The sequence below is a fragment of the Oncorhynchus tshawytscha genome, linkage group LG06 (assembly GCF_018296145.1).
Source record: "Oncorhynchus tshawytscha isolate Ot180627B linkage group LG06, Otsh_v2.0, whole genome shotgun sequence".
In the NCBI taxonomy this organism is placed as follows: Eukaryota; Metazoa; Chordata; class Actinopteri; order Salmoniformes; family Salmonidae; genus Oncorhynchus; species Oncorhynchus tshawytscha.
In genome coordinates, this window is record NC_056434.1 from 41,787,240 (window position 1) to 41,814,269 (window position 27,030).

The window sequence follows — 27,030 nt, forward strand, 5'->3', positions numbered from 1 at the left end:
GGATACAGAGTATATTGAAAGCAGGTGCTTCTGCACAGGTGTGGTTCCTGAGTTAATTAAGCCATTAACATCCCACCATGATTAGGGTCAATGGAACGCGAGGTAACTTTCACCTGAACGCGTGTCACGAGCCCGTGGCTCTCTGCCAGAAATCTGACTCATTCCCCTCTCATTCAGCCCCACTTCACAGTAGACAAGGTTCTAAAGACTGTTGACATCTAGTGGAAGCCTTAGGAAGTGCAACATGACCCCATTTCCACTATCTTGGATAAGCAAAGAGTTGAAAACCTACAAACTCAGATTCCCCACTTCCTGGTTGGATTTATTCTTAGGTTTTTGCCTGCCATATGAGTTCTGTTAAACTCATGGACATCATTCAAACAGTTTTAGAAACTTCAGAGTGTTTTCTATCAAAATCGACTAATAATATATGCATATCCTAGGATCTGGGCCTGAGTAGCAGGCACTCTACTCTGGGCATGCTTTTCATCCGGACGTGAAAATACTGCCCCATTCCCCAAAGAAGTTAAACTAAATACTAAACCATCTTTTGATTTCTGAATGTGTCGGCACCGGGGACTCGGGATGTGGCTGCGGTAATGATGTCATGTTAAACAGGCCTTTTGATTTGATCATAATGATTGTTTTAGTTTTGTAGGCTAAGCTACCTTTTTAAATTATTTCATTTCTGGATCAAGTCCCTCGCAGTCTTTCTGATCTCATTCCCAATGATCAGTGCTTTAATTTATTATGTTGCTGTCCAGAGGTTCTGAGTTTGCGAAGCACCCAACTGTCCTATGTTTTTCTGTGCAATACATTTGAAGAGTTTTGGTGTGTGTACCAGGCTATTTGATATGTTACAGCATGTTGAAATGGAACCAAATGATCTGTTTCTGTCTTCAGTCTTTTTAAAATATTCTATATGGGCTACATGGTCATCTATGGTATGTGTTGAATGTGATAGTCTGCCTATAACCAGCCTGAGTAGCTATAAATATCAATTTATATTCTATTGAGTTTACCCAAATTTATCAAATTGGAAATGAGACATTAGCAGGCTGGTTAATGCGATGCATATCTGTTTAATTTCGAACACCCGAACTCGGCCCCATTTACTCAGTCAATCAGGAGCCGCTACTGCGTTGCGGCCGCAGCATACAGGATACGTTCTACTGAACGGTATGCGCTAAATAGTATGGACGATGAGTAATGGGAATGCAGTTTAAGTATGTTGTAGTACGCTAGTATGGGTATTCGGACACTGTTTCCTTTATTTTGGCAGTTACCTGTATCATGTTATGATTACAGCATTGATTGTTATGGTAAAACCCAAGAAACAGATCTGGGAACAGTTACTCTTGTCCCGGGAGATATTCAGCAGGGGTTCAGTTTCCCTGTAGTGTAAGTCTTCGGTTACAAACAAAAATGAGTCTTATACGGTTATACTTACAATTATACTTACAATCGTTCATGACACGTGTAACGCCCACATCTCAAATTCCGTCACCGTCCCTCTCGCTGCAGTCCAATTTAACATGATTTACCCTTTGGTGTAGAAAAACACCACTGGGCCTTTTTATTTATTTAACTAGGCAAGTCAGTTAAGAACACATTCTTATTTTCAATGACGGCCTAGGAACGACAGATTTTTACCTTGTCAGCTCGGGGATTCGATCTTGCAACCTTTCGGTTACACGTCCAACGCTCAACGCTCTAACCACCAGGCTACCTGCCGCCTCAGGGCCTGTGAAATAACAGGTCTGGTCCCAGTTGTTCTAAATCTGTCCCTCTAAAAGAAGCAGAGGAGATTAAAGTTAACACACCAGGGCTCCAGACCAGTAAGTCAGTAGTATGGCCTGTGGTTGGTCGCCCCTCAGGCTCTCTTCACTGGTTCCTATTACGTGGCTCTGGCCACCAGCACAAGACAAGCAGGGCAAAGTCTGTCCACCCATTATGAAAATATCTTGTTTTTGGGGGGTGGAGCGGAGATGTTTAGGAATTAGGTCTGTATTTTGATTCCGATTGAGGTTATGCAGACCGATTTTCTAATGTATACGGACGGTGTAACTGTAATTTACTGGGTTAAAATTTTCAGTGGCTGGTCTTGCGTCAGTGGGTTTAAAGACAGCCTTGCCAGCGACAGCCATGGCAAGTCCTAGTTCAGTTTGTGCTGTCTCGCCAACATGTTATTGTTTGTTGGCAAGACAGCACAAACAAATCTAGGACACAGGCTAGCCCTACTACTGACAGCAAAGAAGTTGGCAAGACCATAGAAACAGATCTAGGACTCGGGCTAGGGATGGCCTGCCCCAGCAGGGGAATGGGACTGATTCTCTCAGACCCAACAGGGTTACAGTGGAAGCCAGGCTAAGGTATTTTCCTCTCCCCAGCAGCCTTCTGTCAGTACCTCCCCCATCCTATGGCCACACTGTCAATGACCTCTGAAGGTCCGGAAGGAGAGAGAGATGTGCGTTTGTTCAGAGGTCAGAGGTCTTATCGCTTTTGGGTGGCTTAACAAGCTAGCTGCTCGAGTCCGGATGAAAGCAGTGTTTACAAAAACTTTAGTAGAGTGCATGTGTGGGTGTCAGTTGTGACTCCCGTTGGTCGTCAGTTGTGACTCCCGTTGGTCTGGAAAGCATTTCACGGTGAAGTCTAGACTTGATGTATTCGGCGCATGTGACAAATAAAGTTTGTTTTGATTTGGTGATTCGTCTCATTCAGTGACTGCCTATGTCAGCTTTCCATTCCAATCCCTACACTCAAAGAGCCATTAGGATGTGTCATAAATAGTCTCTTATGAACTTGTCACGGCCCTTGAAGAAATCCTGGTTTACTTGAGCAGCAGTTGTACCTGGCTACTCATGAGCCACTTCCTAATGTATTCTACAGTTGTGTGAGTCATGGTAATAGCTCCCTCCTGTTTGGATAACAATGAGTCAAACCAGAGGAAGCAGCTTTAATCTGTGTCTTGCTGTGGTGGTAATGCATTTACCACTACGCCTCCATCACTCTTCCTCAATTCTGGTTCAGATGCATTGACAAGGGGAGCATACCCACTTAAAATGTAGTGTATCACCAGATCTGATTACATGACTAAATCTTTTAATTACTTTGAGTGTTTTGCTTTAGCCTGCCTGGAGTGCCAGATGGGCAGTGCTTGCACTTTTAGGTACTGTTCTATTGATTCCCTTGCAACAGGGAAGCTCAATCAAGCACAGCTACAGTATTTGAAATGATTTCAAATAGTGTTTGAACCCAGGTCTGCGTATCACCTCATGCCAAACTTATTTACAATTTGGTGTCTTTTGAAACTCCTGGCCTCAGGAATTTTACATTACCTTTGAGGGATTGTAGCTCTCCACTTCAAAGGGGAGGGAACAGGGTTGTTGTGTATGCGGTTTAGTCTGTACGTCCGTCACCACCTGATCTGACATGGGCCCTGCCTGCCTGCTGGCACCCTGCTGATGGCACTTCGTCTTGGGCTACGGCAGCCAGGGATGATTGGGTGTCTGTCCCAGGGTGCCCCATTACAGAGCTGTAGCATTACCTATACGCATCAGATGGAGTTGTCATCCCATATTAAACGGTGGTGGTGATTCCAGCAAGCTGTTAAGTGTAGATGGAGTTCTCTGTCAATGGAATTTCAAATGCAGAGCAATATGGTAAATGGGAATGGCAGTGAATCGTGGTTGTTGAGTTCATACTGTATAAGAGCCTCATATAAAAACAGAGCGAGGCAATCTGCCTTTAATTTGTGGTGGTGAAGTAAGAATGTCCCACTGTGAAGTAGAGCTGAATCGGTCTGTGAGGAGTGGGTGGGAAGTAGATGAAAGCTTTGTTTGGTTCAAAGCAGCCTCTTACTGTGAGGTTGAATGACTGACCCTTGACCTCTGATCTCTTCCTCCAAACTCCCCCCAACCCCCAGGTGATGAAGACCTACCACATGTACCACACGGAGAGCATCAGCGCCGAAAGCAAGCTGAAAGAGGCGGAGAAGCAGGAGGAGAAACAGATCGGCCGGGCCGAGCCGGTCTTCAGTATCCGTCTGGAGGACAAGCACCAGAGACGCAGCTCCGTCAAGAAGATCGAGAAGATGAAAGAGAAGGTACAGCACACTTATTGCCTGCTTGACACGAATGGGCCAAGCCAAGCTGTTCTGCACCGGCCTGGTTACGCATACATCACATTTGCTGGAACTGTGCTAGAAAGGACCAGGTGAATGTAATTAGAGCCAGCACAGTATGGTTTGGGACGGCACAACGGTGTGAGACGATGTGTATTGTGAAGGTCTTCACACTGTTAATGATGATAATGGTTGCTGTAGGGAATGTTGGAATGTCTTCTCATTTAACACAGTTGGCCAGCTTGTGATTAGTCACGCGCATAGATTATATTTCTATGGTCAAGCTCTCCTCTACATTAATAGTGTATATTTTCACTTTCTACGGCCCCAACTTTGAGGAACTTACGTTGCCGTCCAGGTGTGCCTGAAAGTGTTCATCATATGTAACAGAAACAGACCTCTACCGGCCAGCCAGACCTCCATTTTGTATCAGAAGCAGCCCTGCTGTCCTGTGTGTGTGTGTCTCCCATGTGTGTGATGGAAACCACACTGTCACTTAACAGCCAGATTGCTTTGTGTTCTTCTCAGAAGGAGCAGGCCTGTTTTCTGTTAGAGCTCTGTGACCAATGGTTTAATGGCCACGGGAACAGCATTTTATTCACAGGCTCCTGCAAAGCGTTAAAATATCTAAAAGACCATGTCCGTATGTGAGTCAGTGTTCATTGGTCATTGGCTGGTGACTAACTAACGGTCTGTCTGTCAGTCAGGCAGACTTAAGAGTAAGTCAGAATGAGCACAGCTGGGCTGGGAAGTGGCTAATCCTAGATGTTGTGAAGGTCTTTTTTAAGCATACATAGTTTAGGCCCATTCTTGTGTTGCCGTAGTAGCTGTTATTTGCCCTCCGCTCCGCAGTTGTCTATCTGCGCCAGCTCCTGTTTGCCAGTCATCCTGAAATGTGTTACGTGAGAGCTGCCGTACAGTGTGCATGGAGACATGAGAGCATGCGCCACTGTCACTGAAGGCATTTTTGATCATTCATTTCTCTGTTTCTCTCGCTCTCTTCCTCCCTTTCTCGCCCTCACTCTCTCTCATATCAGCGCCAGGCCAAGTACTCTGAGAATAAGCTGAAGTCAATCAAAGCGCGAAACGAGTACCTGCTGACGCTGGAGGCGACAAATTCCTCCATCTTCAAGTACTACATCCACGACTTGTCTGACTTAATTGATGTAAGTAAACCGCATGACTTGTTTTTAGTTGGGAGAACCTTCCAGCTAAAGAACAGACACTCATTTATCTGCACTGTATAACTGGGAAAGTTTGGTTGTCAAGGCCAAATTAGAAACTGTGTTACCAAACAGCGTCTCTACTCCCTCTTCTCTCGTTAATAAGCCCTTGTTGCATCCAAAATGGCACCCTATGCCCTACATAGTGCACAACTTTTGACCCGAGCCCAATTGGCTCCGGTCAAAAGTAGTGCACTATAAAGTAAATACGGTGCCATTTCAGACATAGCCTTCTTAGCATGCTTAATGATGTTCACTCATACATTCCTAAAGATCTGAGGGAATGTACACATTACTCCATAACACAAGCCGCAGAGAGATTCACTCTGCCACAAACTGAGAGACGCTTCTCAGTCTAAGCCTCTCCCGTTCCCCAGACTTCAAATTAAGTCGTCTGCACACCCAATCATACGATGTGTTTAAAAACAAAAACGCGTCTCACTGCTAAGGTAAATTGTATTACGCTCTTTTTCGATCCTCGTAATGTTGAAGACACCCTGCCATTCAGCAGTATTTTTTTAGGTCCTTTCGAGACCTAATATCTGGGTCTGTAGAATGAAACTGATGAGTTTAGCAGGAGAGCTGAAATATGAACGATGGTGAACAGACACAACAAACTGTAGGATAGAAATGACTGGAGGAAGAGAAATAAAAAGCCCAGTGGTCTCGTAGCGCTTGTGACTCAAGCTATTCTACTATTCTACCATCCATGTCCTCATGTTATACACAATACTGCATGACGGACAGTACAGACAGACACACCTACACACACACTTAATCACATCTTTAGCTTGAATGGGGTGTGGGAAAAAGCCCTACCCCTGAAACTCATTTTTCGACAATTACTGGTGTATGTTGTAGTTCAGCAGTCCCATCCCTCATATCACCACTCTGTACTCAGTACTACTATGTGCTCTGTACTCTGTCTACCCAGCAGATTACTTTGTTTGCTCCTCCAGAACCCGGAGTTATTTATACACTGGCCTACCTGGGATATCATTTTTCCCTTTTGGTAAAATATGTACTGTACCATGTCTCTGGAGTTGCCAGCACAGCCCCGGAGAACGCTGGGTACTTTTAGTGATGGTGTATTAGCCAGCAGCATACCACCCTGCATACCACTGCTGGCTTGCTTCTGAAGCTAAGCAGGGTTGGTCCTGGTCAGTCCCTGGATGGAAGACCAGATACTGCTGGAAGTGGTGTTGGAGGGCCAGTAGGAGGCACTCTTTCCTCTGGTCTAAAAAAATATCCCAATGCCCCAGGGCAGTGATTGGGGACACTGCCCTGTGTAGGATGCCGTCTTTCAGATGGGACGTTAAACGGATGTCCTGACTCTCTGCGGTCATTAAAGATCCCATGGCACTTATCATAAGAGTAGGGGTGTTAACCCCGGTGTTCTGGCTAAATTCCCAATCTGACCCTCAAACCATCATGGTCACCTAATAATCCCCAGTTTACAATTGGCTCATTCATCCCCCTTCCTCTCCCCTGTAACTATTCCCCAGGTCGTTGCTGCAAATGAGAACGTGTGTTCTCAGTCAACTGACCTGGTAAAATAACAGATAAATAAATGAATTCCAGATAGTCGGTAAGGAAGGAGATCCGTGAGAAATGTGACCTCCACGCTAGGTTGAAAACAGAGGTAAGAACAATGTAATTATTCCATACAGCAGCGTTGAAAAATCAACAAATTCACTGGACCATCACCGTTGCTGATTCCACAGGATTATCATTGAAAACATGACCAGTGGTCAGGAAAAGTCATGAAATGGCTGTAGATCATTTGAACAACATTTAAATTAATTGAATGACTGTAAAACAGTTATGTGCTTGCAGACTAGTTGGCTGAAATTCACTAGGAATGTGTTTATTTTCCAATTTGATGGAGAACTTTCCGTACTGAACATTTACTTCCAGTATTGCTAGTCCCCTTGTTTCGAATTCTTCCACATTTATGAATACTAGATATTTTATATTAGAATCCTCGCGTCCTCACCTTTATATTTTCGACCAAGCCTCCATGCTGGGAGCTAAAATTGCCTCCCTTCTGCTTTAATTGTGTTTGTGCTGGTGTTCACACACACTTGTGATCTGTCTTGGAGGTAACAGGACAGGGTTTAAAAAAGTTGGTTTTGATGAATTGGACCTATCTTGATCCAGTGTTATTTAGGCTAGACAAACCGGGCGGTTATCTTGCCTGGCACAGTGCTTCTGAGTCTGGGTGTCTTCCACCAGCTTCCAATGCTGTCCGTGTGAACTCACAGGCCCTGGCTAACCAATGTCCTAGTTAATGAGATCCAGCGTCAGATGCTGAAGGAACTATTCATGTTGGAAACAGTCTTCAGGTTCTATGACTCAGGGCCAAGGCAGCTGTCAGAGAAAGTATCAGACTATTCTCTTTAACGGCCAATAATGTTAATGACTACAGTGTGTGGAAAGACTAAGAGAGCATACATTGTCAACTTTGTTGAAACTGTTACAAAGTTGTTGGTTTTTCCATAAACAAACTGGAACACCATGACACAGACTGACCAGGTGAATTCAGGTGAAAGCCATGATCCCTTATTGGTGTCACCTGTTAAATCCACTTCAATCAGTGTAGATGAAGAGGAGGAGACAGGTTAAAGAAGGATTTTTAAGTCTTGAGACAATTGAGACATGGATTGTCTGTGTGCCATTCAGAGGGTGAATGGGCCAGAGAAAATATTGACGATCCTTTTGAACGGGGTATGGTAGTAGGTAGTTGCCAGGCGCACCAGTTTAAGTGTGTCAAGAACTGCAATGCTGCTGGTTTTTCCACTCCCAACAAGAATGATCCACCACCCAAAGGACATCCAACCACCTTGACTCAACTCTCAACTGTGTTTGGACATAACCTTTTAGTGCCTGCGACATTCTGGCTTACTATCAGTTTACCAGAAGATCCAGTAAACGGGACTTCCTGATCCAAGTATAATTTCCTCTTCCCCTCTTCCAGTGCTGTGATCTGGGCTACCACGCCAGCCTGAACCGGGCCCTGAGGACCTACCTGTCAGCGGAGTACAACCTGGAGACTAGTCGCCACGAGGGCCTGGACATCATCGAGAACGCCGTGGACAGCCTGGACCCCCGCAGCGACCGCCAGCGCTTCATGGAGTTGTACCCCACTGCTTTCTGCCCGCCCATGAAGTTTGAGTTCCAGCCCCACATGGGCGACGAGGTGAGACACCGAGTTCATTTGTCATCTGCTCTTTCGTTCATCCATTATTATTAGTGAAGGCTAGTGCTGTTTGTCAAAATGGTTTAAGACACCATGTTTTTACTAGAATCAATATGTTCAGTCCTAAATGCTTCACAGTGTGGAATTGAATTAGAATTTGATTATGTCTCGTACTAAATGAGCCCTGGTTTTGGTGGCTTAATTGCATAACTTTACTGTCTAAGCCGGCAGAGCAGGTTTTAATAGGCCGAAGCCAATGATAAGCATGTCTCATTTCTCAGCCTTAAGTCGAGTACAATATGTTTTACTGAGGAGTCGTTGGCTCTGGCGTCCCTGATATCATGTTTGTTCACAAACTATTGTTCTGCGGCAGTCTGGATTCGGATCTGGGTCATTGGAAACCATTGTGGGTTGTGGTGTAGTTTAAACTGATTTACTTCTTAGGTTAAAGATTAAGTGAGCCATCTGTCCAACGGCGGTGATGAAGTGACTTCCTGTTCAGTGATGATGCATTTCCTCTTCCTGCACAGGTGTGTCAGATTGCGATGCAGCCCCCGGTGAATGGCGAGCTAATGCTGAGGTTCCAGCAGCTCCAGTCCCGCCTGGCCACTCTGAACATTGAGAACGAGGAGGTAAGAGGGAGTCCAGCTCTGACATACCGTGGTCCTATTTAGTCAGCCATGCAACAGAAAAAGTGATGCCATGGAAAACTCAAAAGAGTGTTGATTATTGGACCAATAGTCCTGAAGGTCAGGTGGTCCTCCCTGTTTTAGTCCTTTTTTAAAAATGTTTTACTTGGAGCTTAATGAACACAACTGTTTGGATCCATTGTGGTCACATGTTGGGAAGGAAGTAAAATACTGTGTGAAAAGTTACCTTAAGTCAGAAGTCAGCCAAGGAGAGTTGATGGCTTAAATAATTTAGATATCGTAGTTGGAATAATTACCGCACAACAAAAACCTCTCATGCCCCGCAGGCAGCCTTCAGTACCACACAGAGAAGTTTTTCCCTTGTCCCAATGGTGGGAAAAAAATCACTGTCTCTCTATCACACACACACAGACACTATATATTCTATTAGAACACTCTGTGCCCCACCTCTCGGTTTTGACATTGGCGATCCATCCCTGGCTGTAACATTTTAATCAGACTTGTGCTGGCTGGCATGCCTGAGTGCTTGCTAAGTAAAAAGACAACTGGAAGGAAATGTCTGTCTGCTGCTGCGGTGTTAGGGAGTGCAATCACGTCCATCAGTCTGGCTTCTTGTGTCTCACGTTGTCTCCCGTCTGACCTGCTATCTCCTCTCATCTCACATCAGTGCGCACAGCCTTCTCTCTTTGATATCACAAAGAAATAAGGACTTAGGAATGAATGCTTGTGAATGTGTCAGTCAGTTTCCGTTGCTTCAAGAGATTTCAGACTGGCTTGATTATACAACTAAATGAAGTTGATAGATATGTGTTTTTGTCAGATGATGCATGATATGTCTGCAAGTTCTCAGTATCTTTTTAAACTTTCCTATTGTAGGGTCTAGTACTGTCTAAGTTATGAGATCTTAATCACCTGCCAACCCTCAATTTCCTATCGTACACTGTCATTCTGCCTGTCCAGACCTATAGTGTTGTAGTACTGTATGTTTGTGGTTTAACTGGGGTATTTCATGCTGGGCTACAAGGCTCAGGCGATCACACTGGGTGTGTAATGTATTTCTGAACGGGGAGTTGTTGTTGACACCTAAGCCCAGCTGGTGCTTTCACACTGGCTGTATGCAGTCAGTGCAGGCAGCACCCCTCTGTGTGGGGGGTCGTGAAAAGCCATGGTGCTGCATGACCTTGTCTGCCTGGATGAAACGGATGCCCCACACAGGTCAGGACGGGGAACCACTGCTCAAATGGCCTCTTTCTCTCTTCCACCAGATGGCCTCTTTCTTGGCATGGTGTGTAATTGAAAAGGCCTTTCCAGGGGCTGTCAAAACACTGAAGCAGAACTGTACACACATTGGCTATTTCAAACGGTCAATTCCTTGCTTCTTCCGTCCTTGTTTTCTCAATTCATTTCCAAGCTCATTGGAGGAGGAGGTCTGAGGGAGGGACCTTGGATCCTCTCCTCCAATGCCCTTTGAAAGGAATTGAGGAAACAAGGACAGAGGAGGCAAGGGTTTGACTGACTAAGATCTGTTCCAGACAGGAAGTGAAAAGCTGTTTTTTGTTTTCTGCTATCAATTGACATGCAGTTGTTTCCTCGACCCTTGACACCATGAGAGGGTGTAAGAAAACATGGATAAGATGATTTATTATCGTCAGAGATGGAAGACTCTGGGAGCTATTTGGTATGGGACGGCCCACTGTGGTCCTCTGGTCTGGGTGTATATATGCAGATATATTTGCAGAAATTCTGGAATATGTTATGCTGTGTTGGTTAAACCTCTACCCTTCTCAGAGGACAGAGTTTTGTTTATTACAATTCCTTCGCCATTCAGTGTGGGTGTTTCTCAGAGCAAGCTATTAATCCAGTTATTTAAATTCCCTTTGCCTCTGAGATTTGGATGAAACACGGCTTTAGATAGATACAGACGGAGTCTCTTTCCTCCTCTCTCTCTCGCTAGATGTGTACCGAACTTAATGCATATTCTCCAGGCGTTTTGCACTAACCCTGGCAATCCAATACGGTCTCCTTTGTAGGGAGCCAGTGTTTGTTTTTCTACAGATAAACCTCAGGGTGGCACATCAAAGCCTAGGAGATGTGTGTTCAGTGTTAGCTTAGTGTTGGCCAGCCGCAGCCCTGACTCACTGATCAGGAGATTAGCCTGCTCCTCACCACAGGCCCTGATGGATAGAAGTCCTGCTCCTCACCACAGGCCCTGATGGATAGAAGTCCTGCTCCTCACCACAGGCCCTGATGGCTAGAAGTCCTGCTCCTCACCACAGGCCCTGATGGATAGAAGTCCTGCTCCTCACCACAGGCCCTGATGGATAGAAGTCCTGCTCCTCACCACGGGCCCTGATGGATAGAAGTCCTGCTCCTCACCACGGGCCCTGATGGATAGAAGTCCTGCTCCTCACCACGGGCCCTGGTGGATAGAAGTCCTGCTCCTCACCAGACAAGTTTTATACTGGAGATGTGTTAGTTGTGAAGTCACTTGTCAGGCTGCCCATGGTCCTGCCCATGGTCCTTTTGTAGCTCAGTTGGTAGAGCATGGCAAGTGACTTCACAACTGACACATCTCCAGTATACTGGTAGTGCCAGGGTAGTGGGTTTGATTCTCAGGACCACCCATACGTAAAATGTATGCTCTCATGATTGTATTTCACTTTGGATAAGTGTCTGCTAAATACATTATTATTAATTATTATTATATTCAACCCCGGAGTTCAGAAGCCAAATACACCTTTAAGACCCTAAATGCCAAATGTCAAGAAGGTCTGTAGTTCTAGAATCAAGGTGATAAGATATGTCTATATTCCATAAGGGACAAGTATCTCCCCCCCCAGCATTCACAGGGATCACATCCAGGCCTCCTGCTCTAATCCTGCTGGGCCCCAATGGGCATATCCCAGTGAGCGCCTATGTCTAAAAGACCGGCTGTAATTGAGCCTAGCAGTCAACACTGGTAACTAGTAGTCTGCTGAATAATACAGGGACTTTCAACAGCTTTTTAGCTGGGAGCGATTCTCTCGCATGCGTGGGTCCTCTCCATACGGTGACAGCTGGGCCCATTGGCCTCCACATGCCCACCCAGGAGAGGCTGGGGAAAGAGGGGGCTCGTCTCATACCCAGGAGTTTGTTAGGAAAGGTACTGTACTCCCGTGCCGAGGGCACGGAGGTGATGGAACCCATGGGCTGGTCCTAAACAGTGCAACTCTGGACCCGTATTCACAAAGCGTCTCTCGTAGTAGGAGTGCTAAGGAAGACGCAGGTCTTTTGGGTCCCATCAAAGCAGAATGTTGGTCAATCCTGTCACACGAAAGGAAGGGAATTTTAAACACCCTCATTCCACTCAATATCATCACTCCTCATTCCACTCAATATCAGCACTCCTCATTCCACTCAGTATTATCACTCCTCCTCATTCCACTCAGTATTATCACTCCTCCTCATTCCACTCAGTATTATCACTCCTCCTCATTCCACTCAGTATCATCACTACTCCTCATTCCACTCAGTATCATCACTCCTCCTCATTCCACTCAGTATTATCACTCCTCCTCATTCCACTCAGTATTATCACTCCTCCTCATTCCCTCAGTATCATCACTCCTCCTCATTCCACTCAGTATCATCACTCCTCCTCATTCCACTCAGTATTATCACTCCTCCTCATTCCACTCAGTATTATCACTCCTCCTCATTCCACTCAGTATCATCACTACTCCTCATTCCACTCAGTATCATCACTCCTCCTCATTCCACTCAGTATTATCACTCCTCCTCATTCCACTCAGTATTATCATCCTCCTCATTCCACTCAGTATCATCACTCCTCCTCATTCCACTCAGTATCATCACTCCTCCTCATTCCACTCAGTATCATCACTCCTCCTCATTCCACTCAGTATCATCACTCCTCCTCATTCCACTCAGTATCATCACTCCTCCTCATTCCACTCAGTATCATCACTCCTCCTCATTCCACTCAGTATCATCACTCCTCCTCATTCCACTCAGTATCATCACTCCTCCTCATTCCACTCGGTATCATCACTCCTCCTCATTCCACTCGGTATCATCACTCCTCCTCATTCCACTCGGTATCATCACTCCTCCTCATTCCACTCAGTATCATCACTCCTCCTCATTCCACTCAGTATCCTCATTCCACTCAGTATCATCACTCCTCCTCATTCCACTCAGTATCATCACTCCTCCTCATTCCACTCAGTATCCTCATTCCACTCAGTATCATCACTCCTCCTCATTCCACTCAGTATCATCACTCCTCCTCATTCCACTCAGTATCATCACTCCTCCTCATTCCACTCAGTATCATCACTCCTCCTCATTCCACTCAGTATCCTCACTCCACTCGGTATCACCACTCCTCCTCATTCCACTCGGTATCACCACTCCTCCTCATTCCACTCGGTATCACCACTCCTCCTCATTCCACTCGGTATCATCACTCCTCCTCATTCCACTCAGTATCCTCACTCCACTCGGTATCACCACTCCTCCTCATTCCACTCAGTATCATCACTCCTCCTCATTCCACTCAGTATCATCACTCCTCCTCATTCCACTCAGTATTATCACTCCTCCTCATTCCACTCAGTATTATCACTCCTCCTCATTCCACTCAGTATCATCACTCCTCCTCATTCCACTCAGTATCATCACTCCTCCTCATTCCACTCAGTATCATCACTCCTCCTCATTCCACTCAGTATCATCACTCCTCCTCATTCCACTCAGTATCATCACTCCTCCTCATTCCACTCAGTATCATCACTCCTCCTCATTCCACTCAGTATCATCACTCCTCCTCATTCCACTCAGTATCATCACTCCTCCTCATTCCACTCGGTATCATCACTCCTCCTCATTCCACTCGGTATCATCACTCCTCCTCATTCCACTCAGTATCATCACTCCTCCTCATTCCACTCAGTATCATCACTCCTCCTCATTCCACTCAGTATCCTCATTCCACTCAGTATCATCACTCCTCCTCATTCCACTCAGTATCATCACTCCTCCTCATTCCACTCAGTATCCTCATTCCACTCAGTATCATCACTCCTCCTCATTCCACTCAGTATCATCACTCCTCCTCATTCCACTCAGTATCATCACTCCTCCTCATTCCACTCAGTATCATCACTCCTCCTCATTCCACTCAGTATCCTCACTCCACTCGGTATCACCACTCCTCCTCATTCCACTCAGTATCATCACTCCTCCTCATTCCACTCAGTATCATCACTCCTCCTCATTCCACTCAGTATCCTCATTCCACTCAGTATCATCACTCCTCCTCATTCCACTCAGTATCATCACTCCTCCTCATTCCACTCAGTATCATCACTCCTCCTCATTCCACTCGGTATCATCACTCCTCCTCATTCCACTCGGTATCATCACTCCTCCTCATTCCACTCGGTATCATCACTCCTCCTCATTCCACTCAGTATCATCACTCCTCCTCATTCCACTCAGTATCATCACTCCTCCTCATTCCACTCAGTATCCTCATTCCACTCAGTATCATCACTCCTCCTCATTCCACTCAGTACCCTCCTCCTCATTCCACTCAGTATCATCACTCCTCCTCATTCCACTCAGTATCATCACTCCTCCTCCTCAGTATCCTCACTCCACTCGGTATCACCACTCCTCCTCATTCCACTCGGTATCACCACTCCTCCTCATTCCACTCGGTATCACCACTCCTCCTCATTCCACTCGGTATCACCACTCATCTGAAACGTTCAAATGATCCAGTTCCCTTAGTAATTGAAGGTAGTACTATAATAGTGATAGCCTGAAAAGTTTGTTTGGTGATTTAAGACATCTTTAATTTGAAACGTCTAAGTTATGAGAAGCTTAATCGCCTGCCAACCCTCAATTTCCCATCGTACACTGTCATTCTCCCTGTCCAGACCTATAGTGTTGTAGTACTGTATGTTTGTGGTTTGACTGGGGTATTTCATGCTGGGCTACAAGGCTCAGGCGATCACACTGGGTGTGTAATGTATTTCTGAACAGGGAGTTGACATCTAAGCCCAGCTGGTGCTTTCACACTGGCTGTATGCAGTCAGTGCAGGCAGCACCCCTCTGTGTGGGGGGGACGTGAAAAGCCATGGTGCTGCATGACCTTGTCTGCCTGGATGAAACTGATGCCCCACACAGGTCAGGACGGGGAACCACTGCTCTGTGTCCTGCCCACCAGATGGCCTCTCTTTCTTGGCATGTTGTGCCATTTCTGTTTTTTGCTTAACATAGTGGCGAATGACAGTGGGACTTGGCATGCTTTCTCGGCATGGTGTGTCATTTTTGTTTCTTTGCTCCACATAGCGATGAATGACAGTAACTACAGCCGCTCTGTGTGTGTGTGCAGAATCAGTTGTGTGATCCGTTAAACGTAACACACAGATGAAAGGGGAGTTGAAAGAGAGCCTTGGGTTCATTCATACCACCCTTTTTTTCTCAGGTGGGTCAAAGGTTGAATGAGTCATGGGTCAAACAATTAGTAAGGCGAGCTATAATCTGTTCCTGTCTCTGTGTGTCGTAGTTACATGTGAAACCATGTAACGCCAATGTAGTCATGGTTTTCATTGAGAAATTTCTCATTCAAGCACTCACATCTCGACTAGTTACTAGCTCGTCTATCAGAAGTACATGCCTTCTGACTTTGATGGTCACACGCCTTAACCTCCCTGTCAGAATTCTGTGTTGTATGCAGAGTGGCGTTTTCTGCTTCAGATGGTGGTTAGGCTGTTTCTGTTCTTTGCGAGTTGGCCTCGCTCTCTCTGACATTCTCTCTCCTTTATCTCTCTCCTTATTTCTCTCTCTCGCTCTCCTTCTTTCTCACTCTTTTTCTCTCCCCCTCTCGCTCTTCTTTCTCTCTCTGCATCTTTTCTGTGTCGATGACTCACGCTGACACATTCGACAGTCAATCTCAGGTTCTGGCAGGTATCTCTCTCTCTCATATGCTCTCTGAACCCTGTCATTAGGTGAACACATGCTCTCTGAAATCATGTGAGCCCTCGGCATGCAGCACCATCCTTTCCCCCGTCTATCTACCTCCTAACTCTCTTCTTAGTCTCTCTCGCTCTCTCTCGTGCTCTCTCTCTCGCTCTCTCTCGCGCTCAATCCTCCCCCCCAAATGTATCGCATCAGTGGAATGGGAGTATTTTCAGAAGCCTAAATGTCTCTGAGTGAGACCTCTTTGAAGGTGGGGAGAGTTTGTTTGCCAATAACATGCATTTCATTAAAGCTTTAACACAATGCATATATCACCCCCTGGAAAGGAGTATCTTGTTGACTTAGTCACGGTTACCGTCAGTGTCTAGTGGAATCTTGCATTGTGTTGTCCTCCCTCTGTTGGAGGTGATGGGGATATGCTTGGCCAAGCCCTGGCGTTTTATAAGCTCTTGGAAAAGCAATCGCTGACAAGTGAAGTGGCAGCTATGGAGATAAGAATGAAAAGCCTGGGACTGAGCACCATTCCTCTCTACCTACCTACCTTCCAGCTCTATTCTATCTGTCTGTAAATTGATTGCCCTGGTCTGGAGTCATGCTCAAGGACTGGTGCATTTGTCATGCTGCGCCTGAGGCTGGCAGAAAGCCATGAATTTCTCACATTAAGAGGGTGGTATAAGTTATTTGAATTGGGTTTTATTTGTATTTATTTAACAAAGCAAGTCAGTTAAGAACAAATTATTTTTTACAATGACGGCCGCCAATTGTGCGCCGCCCTATTGGACTCCCAATCACGGCCGGTTGTGATTCAGCCCTGGAATCGAAACAGGGTCTGTAGTGACACCTCCAGCGCTGAGATGCAGTGTCTTAGACCGCTGCGCCACTCGGGAGCCCTGGTTACAATATGGTACCAACCATGCTGTACTCTGATAGCGCTCAGACTTGGCTACCTTTGGGTCGTGTTGGTAGGCTTAACACAGTTAAATAGATAAATATTGATTAACTGCGTTGTCGTAACACTAAGTCTCTCCAGCGCTCCATAACTTCTGCAACTCACTCATGCACCCTCCCAGCCAGTGCCTGTAGTTTAGGGGTCATAACCTCGGTCTCCTGGATCTTGGGTCAGTGGTCGCTACTCGAGGGAAAGCAACCTACAGTTGAATGTGTGTTTACACCTGTGGCAAAGTTGTGGTCCTCTCTTGTGTTCTGTTCAGATCAAGAAGACGTCAGAGGCCACCCTGACCACCATCCAGGATATGGTGACCATCGAAGACTATGACGTGTCCGAGTGTTTCCACCACAGCCGCTCCACAGAGTCGGTCAAGTCCACCGTGTCGGAGACCTACCTCAGCAAGCCCAGCATCGCCAAGCGGAGGGCCAACCAGCAGGAGACGGAGCAGTTCTACTTCATGGTGAGTGGAGCGCCCGCTAATGGTAACCTCTGGGTTATGACTGGAGAGAACTGGTCAGGGTCATATTCATTGAACACAGTAGCAAAAATATTTTCAGTAAGTTTTGTGCTGACTTTGAATTCAGACTGACAGTCGCTATAGAAATTGCTGCTGTTGATCGATTGGCTGGAAAATATGAATACATGTGGACAACGTTGGATCGTTGTGATCCGTGGTGTCGTGATAGTAGTTGTAATGTATCTTACTAATAGAGCATGTGACAAAAATATGTGCTCACTGTACTGTTTTTCTAGTAAAATGCTGATTTATATTATGTATTCCCTCTCTGGGCAATGTAACTCTGACACAAAGCTCTCCAAAAGTATCTCTTCCTTAGTGAGCGACTAGGCTATTCTCTGTTATTGTGTCCTCCTGGCTGTCTAAAGATGGACATGGTGCGATAAAGCTTTTTTTTTTTAAATTTAAACCTCCCATTGTCGTTGTGTCCTTTGCCCTTGGCTGCCTTATCAGAGATTGGTGTCTTAAGGGCAGGCAACGCTCACTTGGCTCATCAGCCCTAGTAATTACTCTGAATTCTCCACAGAAATTCCGGGAGTTTCTGGAGGGCAGCAATCTCATCTCCAAACTGCAGGCCAAGCACGACCTGCTGAAGAGGACTCTGGGAGAAGGTAAGGGGTCAGAGACCCCAGTGTCATGGCCTACTTCATGTCTGTCTGTCTCCCCTCTGTCTGTCTCCCCTCTGTCTGTCTGTCTCCCCTTGGTCGGTCGTTCCACCATCAAGACAGGAGGAAAATGACTGGGCTTGGTTTGGCTCAGTTAACTAAGCAGGTTTCCATATGTATTAAACAGTACACTGACTCAAAGTCTTGGCTATTGTCTGTTTTCAGTGGGCTGGGGTTTGTAAAGGACTTCCTGGCTAAGTGGAAGAGAAAGATTGCATGCACTTTCTGAACGAAATGCTGTGCTTTAGAACTCAGCTAGTTAAAAACATACTTGGTTGATTCTAAAATGGTCCATTTCAATCTCCTCTGTTACGTGGTAACATTTCCCTTGTGCTACTTTCTCCATCGGGTCTCACGACTGAGAAATAATCTCACCATTAGCGAGCCAAGTCCGAGCTAAAGGCACTGCTGCTGTATTATCCCTCTTAGAGATTGATTAGCGGTTAGCTTAATGGCCCGGCAGCATTAGCGCATATTACTGTTATGTCTGGGGTCCCTGTGTTCTACATCGGTGGTATATCTCCTCAAGGCCTTTGACTAAGCTTCTGTCAACACTGAGCTGCTCCTCCTGATCCTGATCGCAACAATAAAGGCTGCTCCCAGGGTGGTCTCAATCGGTCGGTCTTTGTCAATCTGTTGACTGTACAGGGAGTTGAGATGGAGAATTGGAATCCCTTGGCTTGTCCCTATGACGAGCCAAGGGATCCTGCCTTCTACAAAGCTTTCAATTGTGTGAGTGTGTGTGTTACTGTGTGTGAGTCGTCATGCGTCTATCTTTTATTTGTATTAATTTTAACCACCCCCTCCCCTGGTTGGAGGACCTGGTGGAAAACATAAACATTCAATATACATACATATAGCCTCTTCCTATTTTTAGGAACTACTCCCAAGTGCATCGGCAAATCCCGCTTTTGGCCAGCAGCATACCACCCTGCATACCACTGCCGGCTTGCTTCTGAAGCTAAGCAGGGTTGGTCCTGGTCAGTCCCTGGATGGGAGACCAGATACTGCTGGAAGTGGTGTTGGAGGGCCAGTAGGAGGCACTCTTTCCTCTGGTCTAAAAAATATCCCAATGCCCCATGGCAGTGATTGGGGACACTGCCCTGTGTAGGATGCCGTCTTTCAGATGGGACGTTAAACGGATGCCCCGACTCTCTGCGGTCATTAAAGATCCCATGGCACTTATTGTAAGAGTAGAGGTGTTAACCCCGGTGTCCTGGCTAAATTCCCTATCTGGCCCTCAAACCATCACGGTCACCTAATAATTCCCAGTTTACAATTGGCTCATTCATCCCCCTCCTCTCTCCTGTAACTATTCCCCAGGTCGTTGCTGCAAATGAGAACGTGTTCTCAGTCAACTTACCTGGTAAAATAACGGATAAATTAAGAATCTTAATTCCACCCCTCAGATGTCCACAGAGTAACCCATCTTTTACCAGTATTTGACCATTTCCTTATACAATACATCCTTCAATTTTACTGTGATGTGTCACGAGGGTCTTTACCCTCTCTTTTTGTACCATGTCTACTGAGATTGCCCTAAAAATCAATACTCTTTACCTAAGAGTATAATAATGAGGCCAGAGGTTATGGGCAGATGGCAGGGCTGCATCGTGCTTTACTGAGCGTGTGCACAAAGCACTGCAGTGTCTCTGGGACGGGTCCCAAATCTCATCTCATGTCCCCCCTCTAATCGCTCTCTCTTCCCCTTTTCTCCCCTCGGTCTCCACAGGTCACAGAGGGGACTATATGACCACAAGGTAAGACACTACCACTATCTCATATACAAACCTCTTAGTTTTTACTAAGACCCTTCATAAGACCGAGTTGTCCACATTCAGTTCTTTAAAAACCTTCCCCAAAAGTCATTGTACTTTCCATTGCAAACACTATTTATCATTATCATCCTAGAGTCAAATTTCCAATAACGTCTAGACACATTTACACTGGTTTGTAAAGAAAATAAAAGTTAGGCGCCTGAAAAGTTTCTCCCTTAGCACTATGTGCACAGTGAAGTAATTCCTACTGTACCCTAACTCCTGACCTTGGAGAGATAGACAGCAGAGCAGAGAGAGCAGATGTTACTGCTCTGGACTCCCCTGGGATTTAATTTGCCATATGCCTAGCATGGCATGGAAATTATTCTGAATCCCCCCCCCCTTGAATTTTCTCAGATAGCAAAGCAATGTTCTTTCACAGGGGGAGAGAGAGGGAGAAACACTGTCATTTGCATGCAAATGCACTGTGTGTTAGTATCTAGATCAAAGTCCCTTTGGAGGGATTATTTGTGACTCACCACCTGGAATCAGTCCTAAATTTGAAATGGTGTTTTTACATTGGATAAAAGTAGAGACTCAGAGCTAGAAAATGGTATATCACTACAGTTAAGGAACAATGGGAAAGTAATTCTGCTTTGAAAGTTGATAAACTTTGTTTGATATCCGATCGGGGCCCAGCATCATTTCACGACGAACACTCGGAAACTCTCAGAACAGGCTTACCGGTCCCTGACTGACCCCATAAGTGACAACACAACAAGTCACTTTTTTGCCATAGTTTAGAAAATGCGTGTTTACTTTGTCTAAGCATCTGGACTCTCAATGTCAGAATGTTTTACCAAACTATCTACACTGTATGTTCATGGTGGACGATTTCTCTAGCTTCTGTAACAGCGTCTCCATCTTCTAGGCCTCCCAATGTGCCGCCAAAACCTCACGGTGGCACGAATAGGAGGGCTAGGCCCCGCTCGGTCTTTAACGTCAAGTTGTTTAATGGCAATCTGGAGTCCTTTGTCAAGGTACTGGTCAAGTCCGGCCTCGGACCGCGACCGACCGTCTCTCCGACCGTTACCATAATGATGATCGTAACTCAACCACTCTCGCTTGGCCTTTTTCCTGGGGTTTGATCATTACGCCGACTACAACTCTGTGGTTCTATTTTTTTCTGGGTTTTCTCTGCAGCTGTGTAGTCTCAAACGCTGGGGAAGCACAGAGACAGCATTGGTACTGACAGGGTGAATCCAGGGGAGGTGGAATAATGGCAGAGCAGAGGGCACGCGAGCACAGAGTGGGGGGGGTGAAGGAGGAGAGGATTGAGGGGCGATGTTTGTCTCCATCTTTCCTCCGGGGTCCATGCTGTCAGCTATGGCATTGGTATTTCTCCCTCTTTGTCTTTCTCTCTCTCTCTCTCCTCTGGCTGGTATAAAAGCAGACATTGTCAGCAGGATATATGCGACAGCCAGGGGACGGTGGCCAGAGTGATAAGGGATTCACCACCTCATAGTGCCCTGCTGTCCTCCCTGTTCCTTCCCCCGCGTTTGATAGCCGCTCTGTACTCAGTGTGTGGGGGGTGAGGGCTGGGCTCGGCTGTGGTACTGTAGGTGGCTGCTGTGGTGATTTAATCTGGGTTTCGCCTCTCTCTCCTCCTGCTCTCTCTGCTTCCTTTTATTCTTCCTTGTAGCCGTGGACGACGGAACTCGCACGCCAGACATCAGGTAGAGTGGAGAACCTGGAGTCTAAAGGGACCGATCCCTACTGCTGCCTGTCTGTCTATACTGACTTCCCTTCTGTCTGTTTGTCTCTTTTTCTGCCCTGCCCCTAACACCACTGCCACTTCCTGTCTGTGAAAACCTTGGTGTGTGTTGATGTGCAATACTAACTCCCTGGAGGTTTGCTCTGAAAGACTGAACTGCCCACATCTATAGATGTCATTTCATTTGATATCCTAATTCCTATATCCACGGTTGAGCTGGATACTGAAGTATAACTTGGCCCGTACCCAATAAATTCCACATCTACCCCGTTCTTACAATTTGGCTCAGATTACATTGTACAATTATTAGAATACCCAACAATTATTTTAAACCTTCCAACATCTACATTGATAGTATATGTTGGGAGAAATCCAATACCCATCTGGCTTAGTGCTCACATCACATGTGATTGTATTACATCAGCATGCACTATAGTGGCCCAGGCCCTGTCCATCTCCGCTACAGAGCGTTGGTAGCTGGTGATTCCTGGAATCCTGTCATGATTTCAGTGTTTGGGGTCATGTGTATATTCCCAGAGGTGAAAACAGAGCCAAAACATTATTAGAAGCTTGTACGAGTTCTCTGCCTTAGCAGAGAGATGGCAGCTGGTACTTCTGCAAAGTGTAAGCTACTCTCTGAGGGAGGGAGGAATGTGTTTTCTTTAATGCAGGGTTCCCCAATGGTCAGCCCGTGCCCGGTGCGTTTGTATGGCAAACACAAATAATACAGTACCAGTCAAAAGTTTGGACACACCTACACATTCCAGGGTGTTTCTTTATTTTTACTATTTTCTACCATGTAGAATAATAGTAAAGATATAAACTATGAAATAACACATGCATTTCAATTAACAGGTGTGTCTTAAGTTAATTTGTGGAATTTCTTTCCTCAATGTGTTTTAGCCAATCAGTTGTGTTGTGACAAGGCAGTGGTGGTATACAGAATATAGCCCTATTTGGTAAAATACCAAGTCCATATTATGGAAATAACAGCTCAACTAAGCAAAGAGAAACGACAATCCATCATTACTTTAAGACATGAAGGTCAGTCAATCCGGGAAATTTCAAGACCTTTGAAAGTTTCTTCAAGTGCAGTCGCAAAAACCATCAAGCGCTATGATGAAACTGTCTCTCATGAGGACCGCCACAGGAAAGGAAGACCCAGAGTTACCTCTGCTGCAGAGGATGAGTTCATTAGAGTTAACTGCGCCTCAGATTGCAGCCCAAATAAATGCTTCACAGAGTTCAAGTAGACACATCTCAACATCAACTGCGTGAATCAGGCCTTCATGGTCGAATTGCTGCAAAGAAACACTACTAAAGGACACCAATACGAAGAAGACAATTTCAATGAACTCTAGACCAATGGAAATCTGTCCTGATGAGTCCAAATGTGAGATTTTTGATTCCAACCGTCGCGTTTTTGTGAGGCGCAGAGTAGGTGAATGGATGATCTCCGCATGTGTGGTTCCCACTGTGAAGCATGGAGGAGGTGTGATGGTGTTTTACTGGTGACACTGTGATTTATTTAGAATTCAGGGCACACTTAACCAGCATGGCTACCACAGCCTTCTGCAGCAATATGCCATCCCATCTGGTTTGTGCTTAGTGGAACTATCATTTGTTTTTCAACAGGACAATGACCCAACACACCTCCAGGCTGTGTAAGGGCTATTTGACCAATACAGAGAGTGGTGGAGTGCTGCATCAGATGACCTGGCCTCCACATTCACCCGACCTCAACCCAATTGAGATGGTTTGGGATGAGTTGGACTGCAGAGTGAAGGAAAAGCAGCCAACAAGTGCTCAGCATATGTGGGAACTCCTTCAAGACTGTTGGAAAAGTATTCCTCATGAAGCTGGTTGTGAGACAATGCCGAGAGTGTGCAAGGTTGTCATCAAAGGGTGGCTACTTTGAAGAATCTCAAATATGAAATATATTTTGATTTGGTTAACACTTTTTTGGTTACTACATGATTCCATGTGTTATTTCATAGTTTTGATGTCTTCACTATTATTCTACAATGTAGAAAAAAAGTAAAAAAGAAAGAAAAACCCTTGAAAGTGTAAGTGTGTGTGTGTGCCTGTGTGTAAGTGTGTGTGTGTGCCTGTGTGTAAGTGTGTAAACTCAACATGTGAAGTGTTGGTCCCATGATTTCATGAGCTGAAATAAAACATCCCAGATATTTTCCAAATTCACAATTTAGCTTATTTCTCTCAAATGTTGTGCACAAATGTGTTTACATCCCTGTTAGTTAGCATTTCTCCTTTGCCAAGATAATCCATCCACCTGACAGGTGTGGCATATCAGATTAAACAGCATGATCATTACACAGGTGCACTTTGTGCTGCAGACAATAAACGCCCACTCTAAAATGTGTAGTTTTGTCACACAACGCCACAGATGTCTCAAGTTTTGAGGGAGCGTGCAATTGGCAGCCACCTCCAACGTCGTTTTAGAGAATTTGGCAGTATATCAAACTGGCCTAACAACCACGCCAGCCCAGGACCTCCACATCTGAGTTCTTCACCTGCGGGCTCGCCTGAGACCAGCCACCCGGGCAGTTTCATATTTTAGTGGCGTTTTATTGTCCGCAGCACAAGGTGCAGCTATATAATGGTAATTCTGTTTAATGAGCCTCTTATATATGGATTATGTTGGCAAAGGAGAAATTCTGACTAACAGGGATGTTCACATATTAGTGCAGTTTTTGTTGAGGAATTAGCTTTTTGTGTGTGTGGAAAATGTCTGATCTTTTATTTCAGCTCATGAAACATGGGACCAACGCTTTACATGTTGTGTTTTATATTTTTATAAAATCATCCAGGAAATTAGCTTAATTAAATCAGGTTATTTTAATTTAGAAAATCTGTTCCCAACTATTCCCACGCATAAAGACTCATCCCAATGTAATCAAGGGTTGAAATTATTGTGTTTTTGTCAAATACTCAATCTGTTTGGGAATCTTGAGGTGAGTTTGCACTGTACAAATGATTTATAACAATGTTCCAAGTCCCCCGACCATCCGGTCAGGGAAAAAACTGTCCCCGGATGAATGTCCCCGGATGAATGTAACTGGGGACCCCTGCTGTAAAGGGACAGCTCCTCCTCTTCCCCTTTTCTCACTCTCCACTCCATAGGAGTGTGTTAGTAGCACCGTTACATAACCTCCCATCACTTATCACTCCCAAGTGTGCTCTCGAGTGTTGACGTAAAACATTAACATGATAAAGAGGCCATTCCTTTTGCACCTCTGGAGCCCCGTAGAGTTGTATTGGGTAAGAGGAACACTTGCACAGGCTTGTCGTTGTGGTCAGTGAGTCACCACTGTAGAGTTAGTGATCTATTAAACTCATGGAGATGTTGTTGAGGGGAGTGAATGGTTCTACAGCTGCAAAACTCCAGTCCGTCTCTGTAAACTTTCAATATGATCATTAGTAACACTACTGTAGCCCCTCTCATGCCTATGACAGACGGTATAATGTCTTATATAGTTGTTATAAAGGCTTTATAAATGCATACATAAGTGGGGCTTCAGTAAAATGTTACTGATCATTATCAGTCTAATGGTGGACATGCATGTAGATAAAAATGTGTGTGTAAAGTCTATATAATATGTTGCGCCGGAGGTCAGGATGATCCATCTATCACTAATGACATGCCATTCCTCTTGTTGTCAAGGACTCTGGACAAGCTATCCCCCGCGTGGTCGAGAGCTGTATTCGATTCATCAATCTGTATGGTGAGTTGATCATCCGTGATTTACTAATATTTCGCAATGCAACAGCTATGGTTTTCTTTCAATTTCACACCTCTTGCAGGCCAACCAAGTGTAACAGTCAAATTGCTATCTGGTGCAGATTTTTCTCTTTTTAAAAGCGTGAATTGTGTTCAACCTGTTCAATGTTTGACCTGTTCAATGTTTGACCTGTTCAATGTTTGACCTGTTCAATGTTTGGTCAAATGAAACATTCCGTCAATTTCAGTGTTCATTGTTTGCATGTGTCCGTTCTTCCCGTGTCAGTGTTAGAATCCGTTTCATTTTAGTCCGTCATGGGAAAGACTACGCAGATACCATCTTGCTTACTGCAACCATCCACACAGCCAATGGGATGCAACCGTAGAGATGTAGAGCGATCGCAACATTGTATCTGTCCCTTTTATTGGCGTCTGTGAGCACGCAGGAAGCGCCATTGAGGCCATCTCCATTTTGAAGTAGTCAATTTCCTTCTACTACTTCAATGAGTTGGTAAACAAACTGAAAGGGTGTGATCCCTCCTGATGACCTGGATGGAATTATGTGATCCTTCCTTAACCCATAGGAAGTCCCACCCAGTTGACTACTTCAAAATGGTTGAGAGTCCGCAATGGTGCTGCCCATGCTAAAACAGGCTTTTGGGCACCTGAGTTCTCTATACATCTCTTAATGATGCAACACACACACACACTTCCTTCACACACGCTGTCAAATAGGTTAGTTAGGCTATTACTGTAAACCACGTTAATAAAACTCCTACAGAACATGTCAGCTTAATCCTTTGACGCTAATGACCTCTTTCCATGTTTTGCGGACACCGGCGACGTCTTACAATACTGGGGCGGCCGTCTTATGACGGGGAAGACATCGGCTAATTAAGCTCTGCACTAACCTCTGACCTATCTCCTTATTAAATCCCGGCTGGAGGACACTTTAGTGAGACTTGATTGCGGTCTCTCTCGCTCCTGAATTATCTTTAATTGGAAAAGTGAAGGGTGGAGGAACGGGATGTGGCCTTTTAGTTGGGATTTAAACTGGCTTTTTGCACTGGTGTTTTTTTTGTAATGGCTGCCTGTCATCATGAACTAAGTGTGTGTGTGTGTCTTTCTCTATCTCCTCTCTTTCTCGCTCTGTTCTTTGGTCTCTTCAGGCCTTCAACATCAAGGGATATTCCGTGTGTCCGGGTCTCAGATGGAAATCAATGACATAAAGAACTCATTCGAGAGAGGTGGGATGTTATTAACATGTTACAGTCAATTGACACTTCACACATTTGAAATGAATGGATATGAGTGGACTTTAATTGATTATATAATACTTTTCAGCTACAGACTTTGACTTGGTCTACTGCCACTTCATTTACTATTTTAAAATCATTTGTTTACACTGGTAGGAACTTATCAAATGTATTTATAAAGCCCTTCT

General features: G+C 45.3%; 1 protein-coding gene across 2 annotated transcripts in view; it reads left to right on the forward strand.

Moving 5' to 3' along the window:
* Positions 1-27,030, forward strand: part of srgap1a (SLIT-ROBO Rho GTPase activating protein 1a) — a 164,651-nt gene that overhangs the window by 91,096 nt on the left and 46,525 nt on the right. The window contains exons 5-14 of one of the 2 annotated variants that reach the window (XM_024423866.2): positions 3,926-4,105; positions 5,161-5,289; positions 8,324-8,545; positions 9,076-9,177; positions 17,397-17,594; positions 18,178-18,262; positions 20,049-20,076; positions 21,005-21,113; positions 25,530-25,590; positions 26,756-26,833. In XM_024423866.2, the coding sequence (XP_024279634.1) occupies positions 3,926-4,105; positions 5,161-5,289; positions 8,324-8,545; positions 9,076-9,177; positions 17,397-17,594; positions 18,178-18,262; positions 20,049-20,076; positions 21,005-21,113; positions 25,530-25,590; positions 26,756-26,833 (1,192 nt within the window). Of the gene's footprint in view, positions 1-3,925; positions 4,106-5,160; positions 5,290-8,323; positions 8,546-9,075; positions 9,178-17,396; positions 17,595-18,177; positions 18,263-20,048; positions 20,077-21,004; positions 21,114-21,775; positions 21,810-25,529; positions 25,591-26,755; positions 26,834-27,030 lie in introns of both variants that reach the window. The other variant, XM_024423867.2, reaches the window with a different exon arrangement.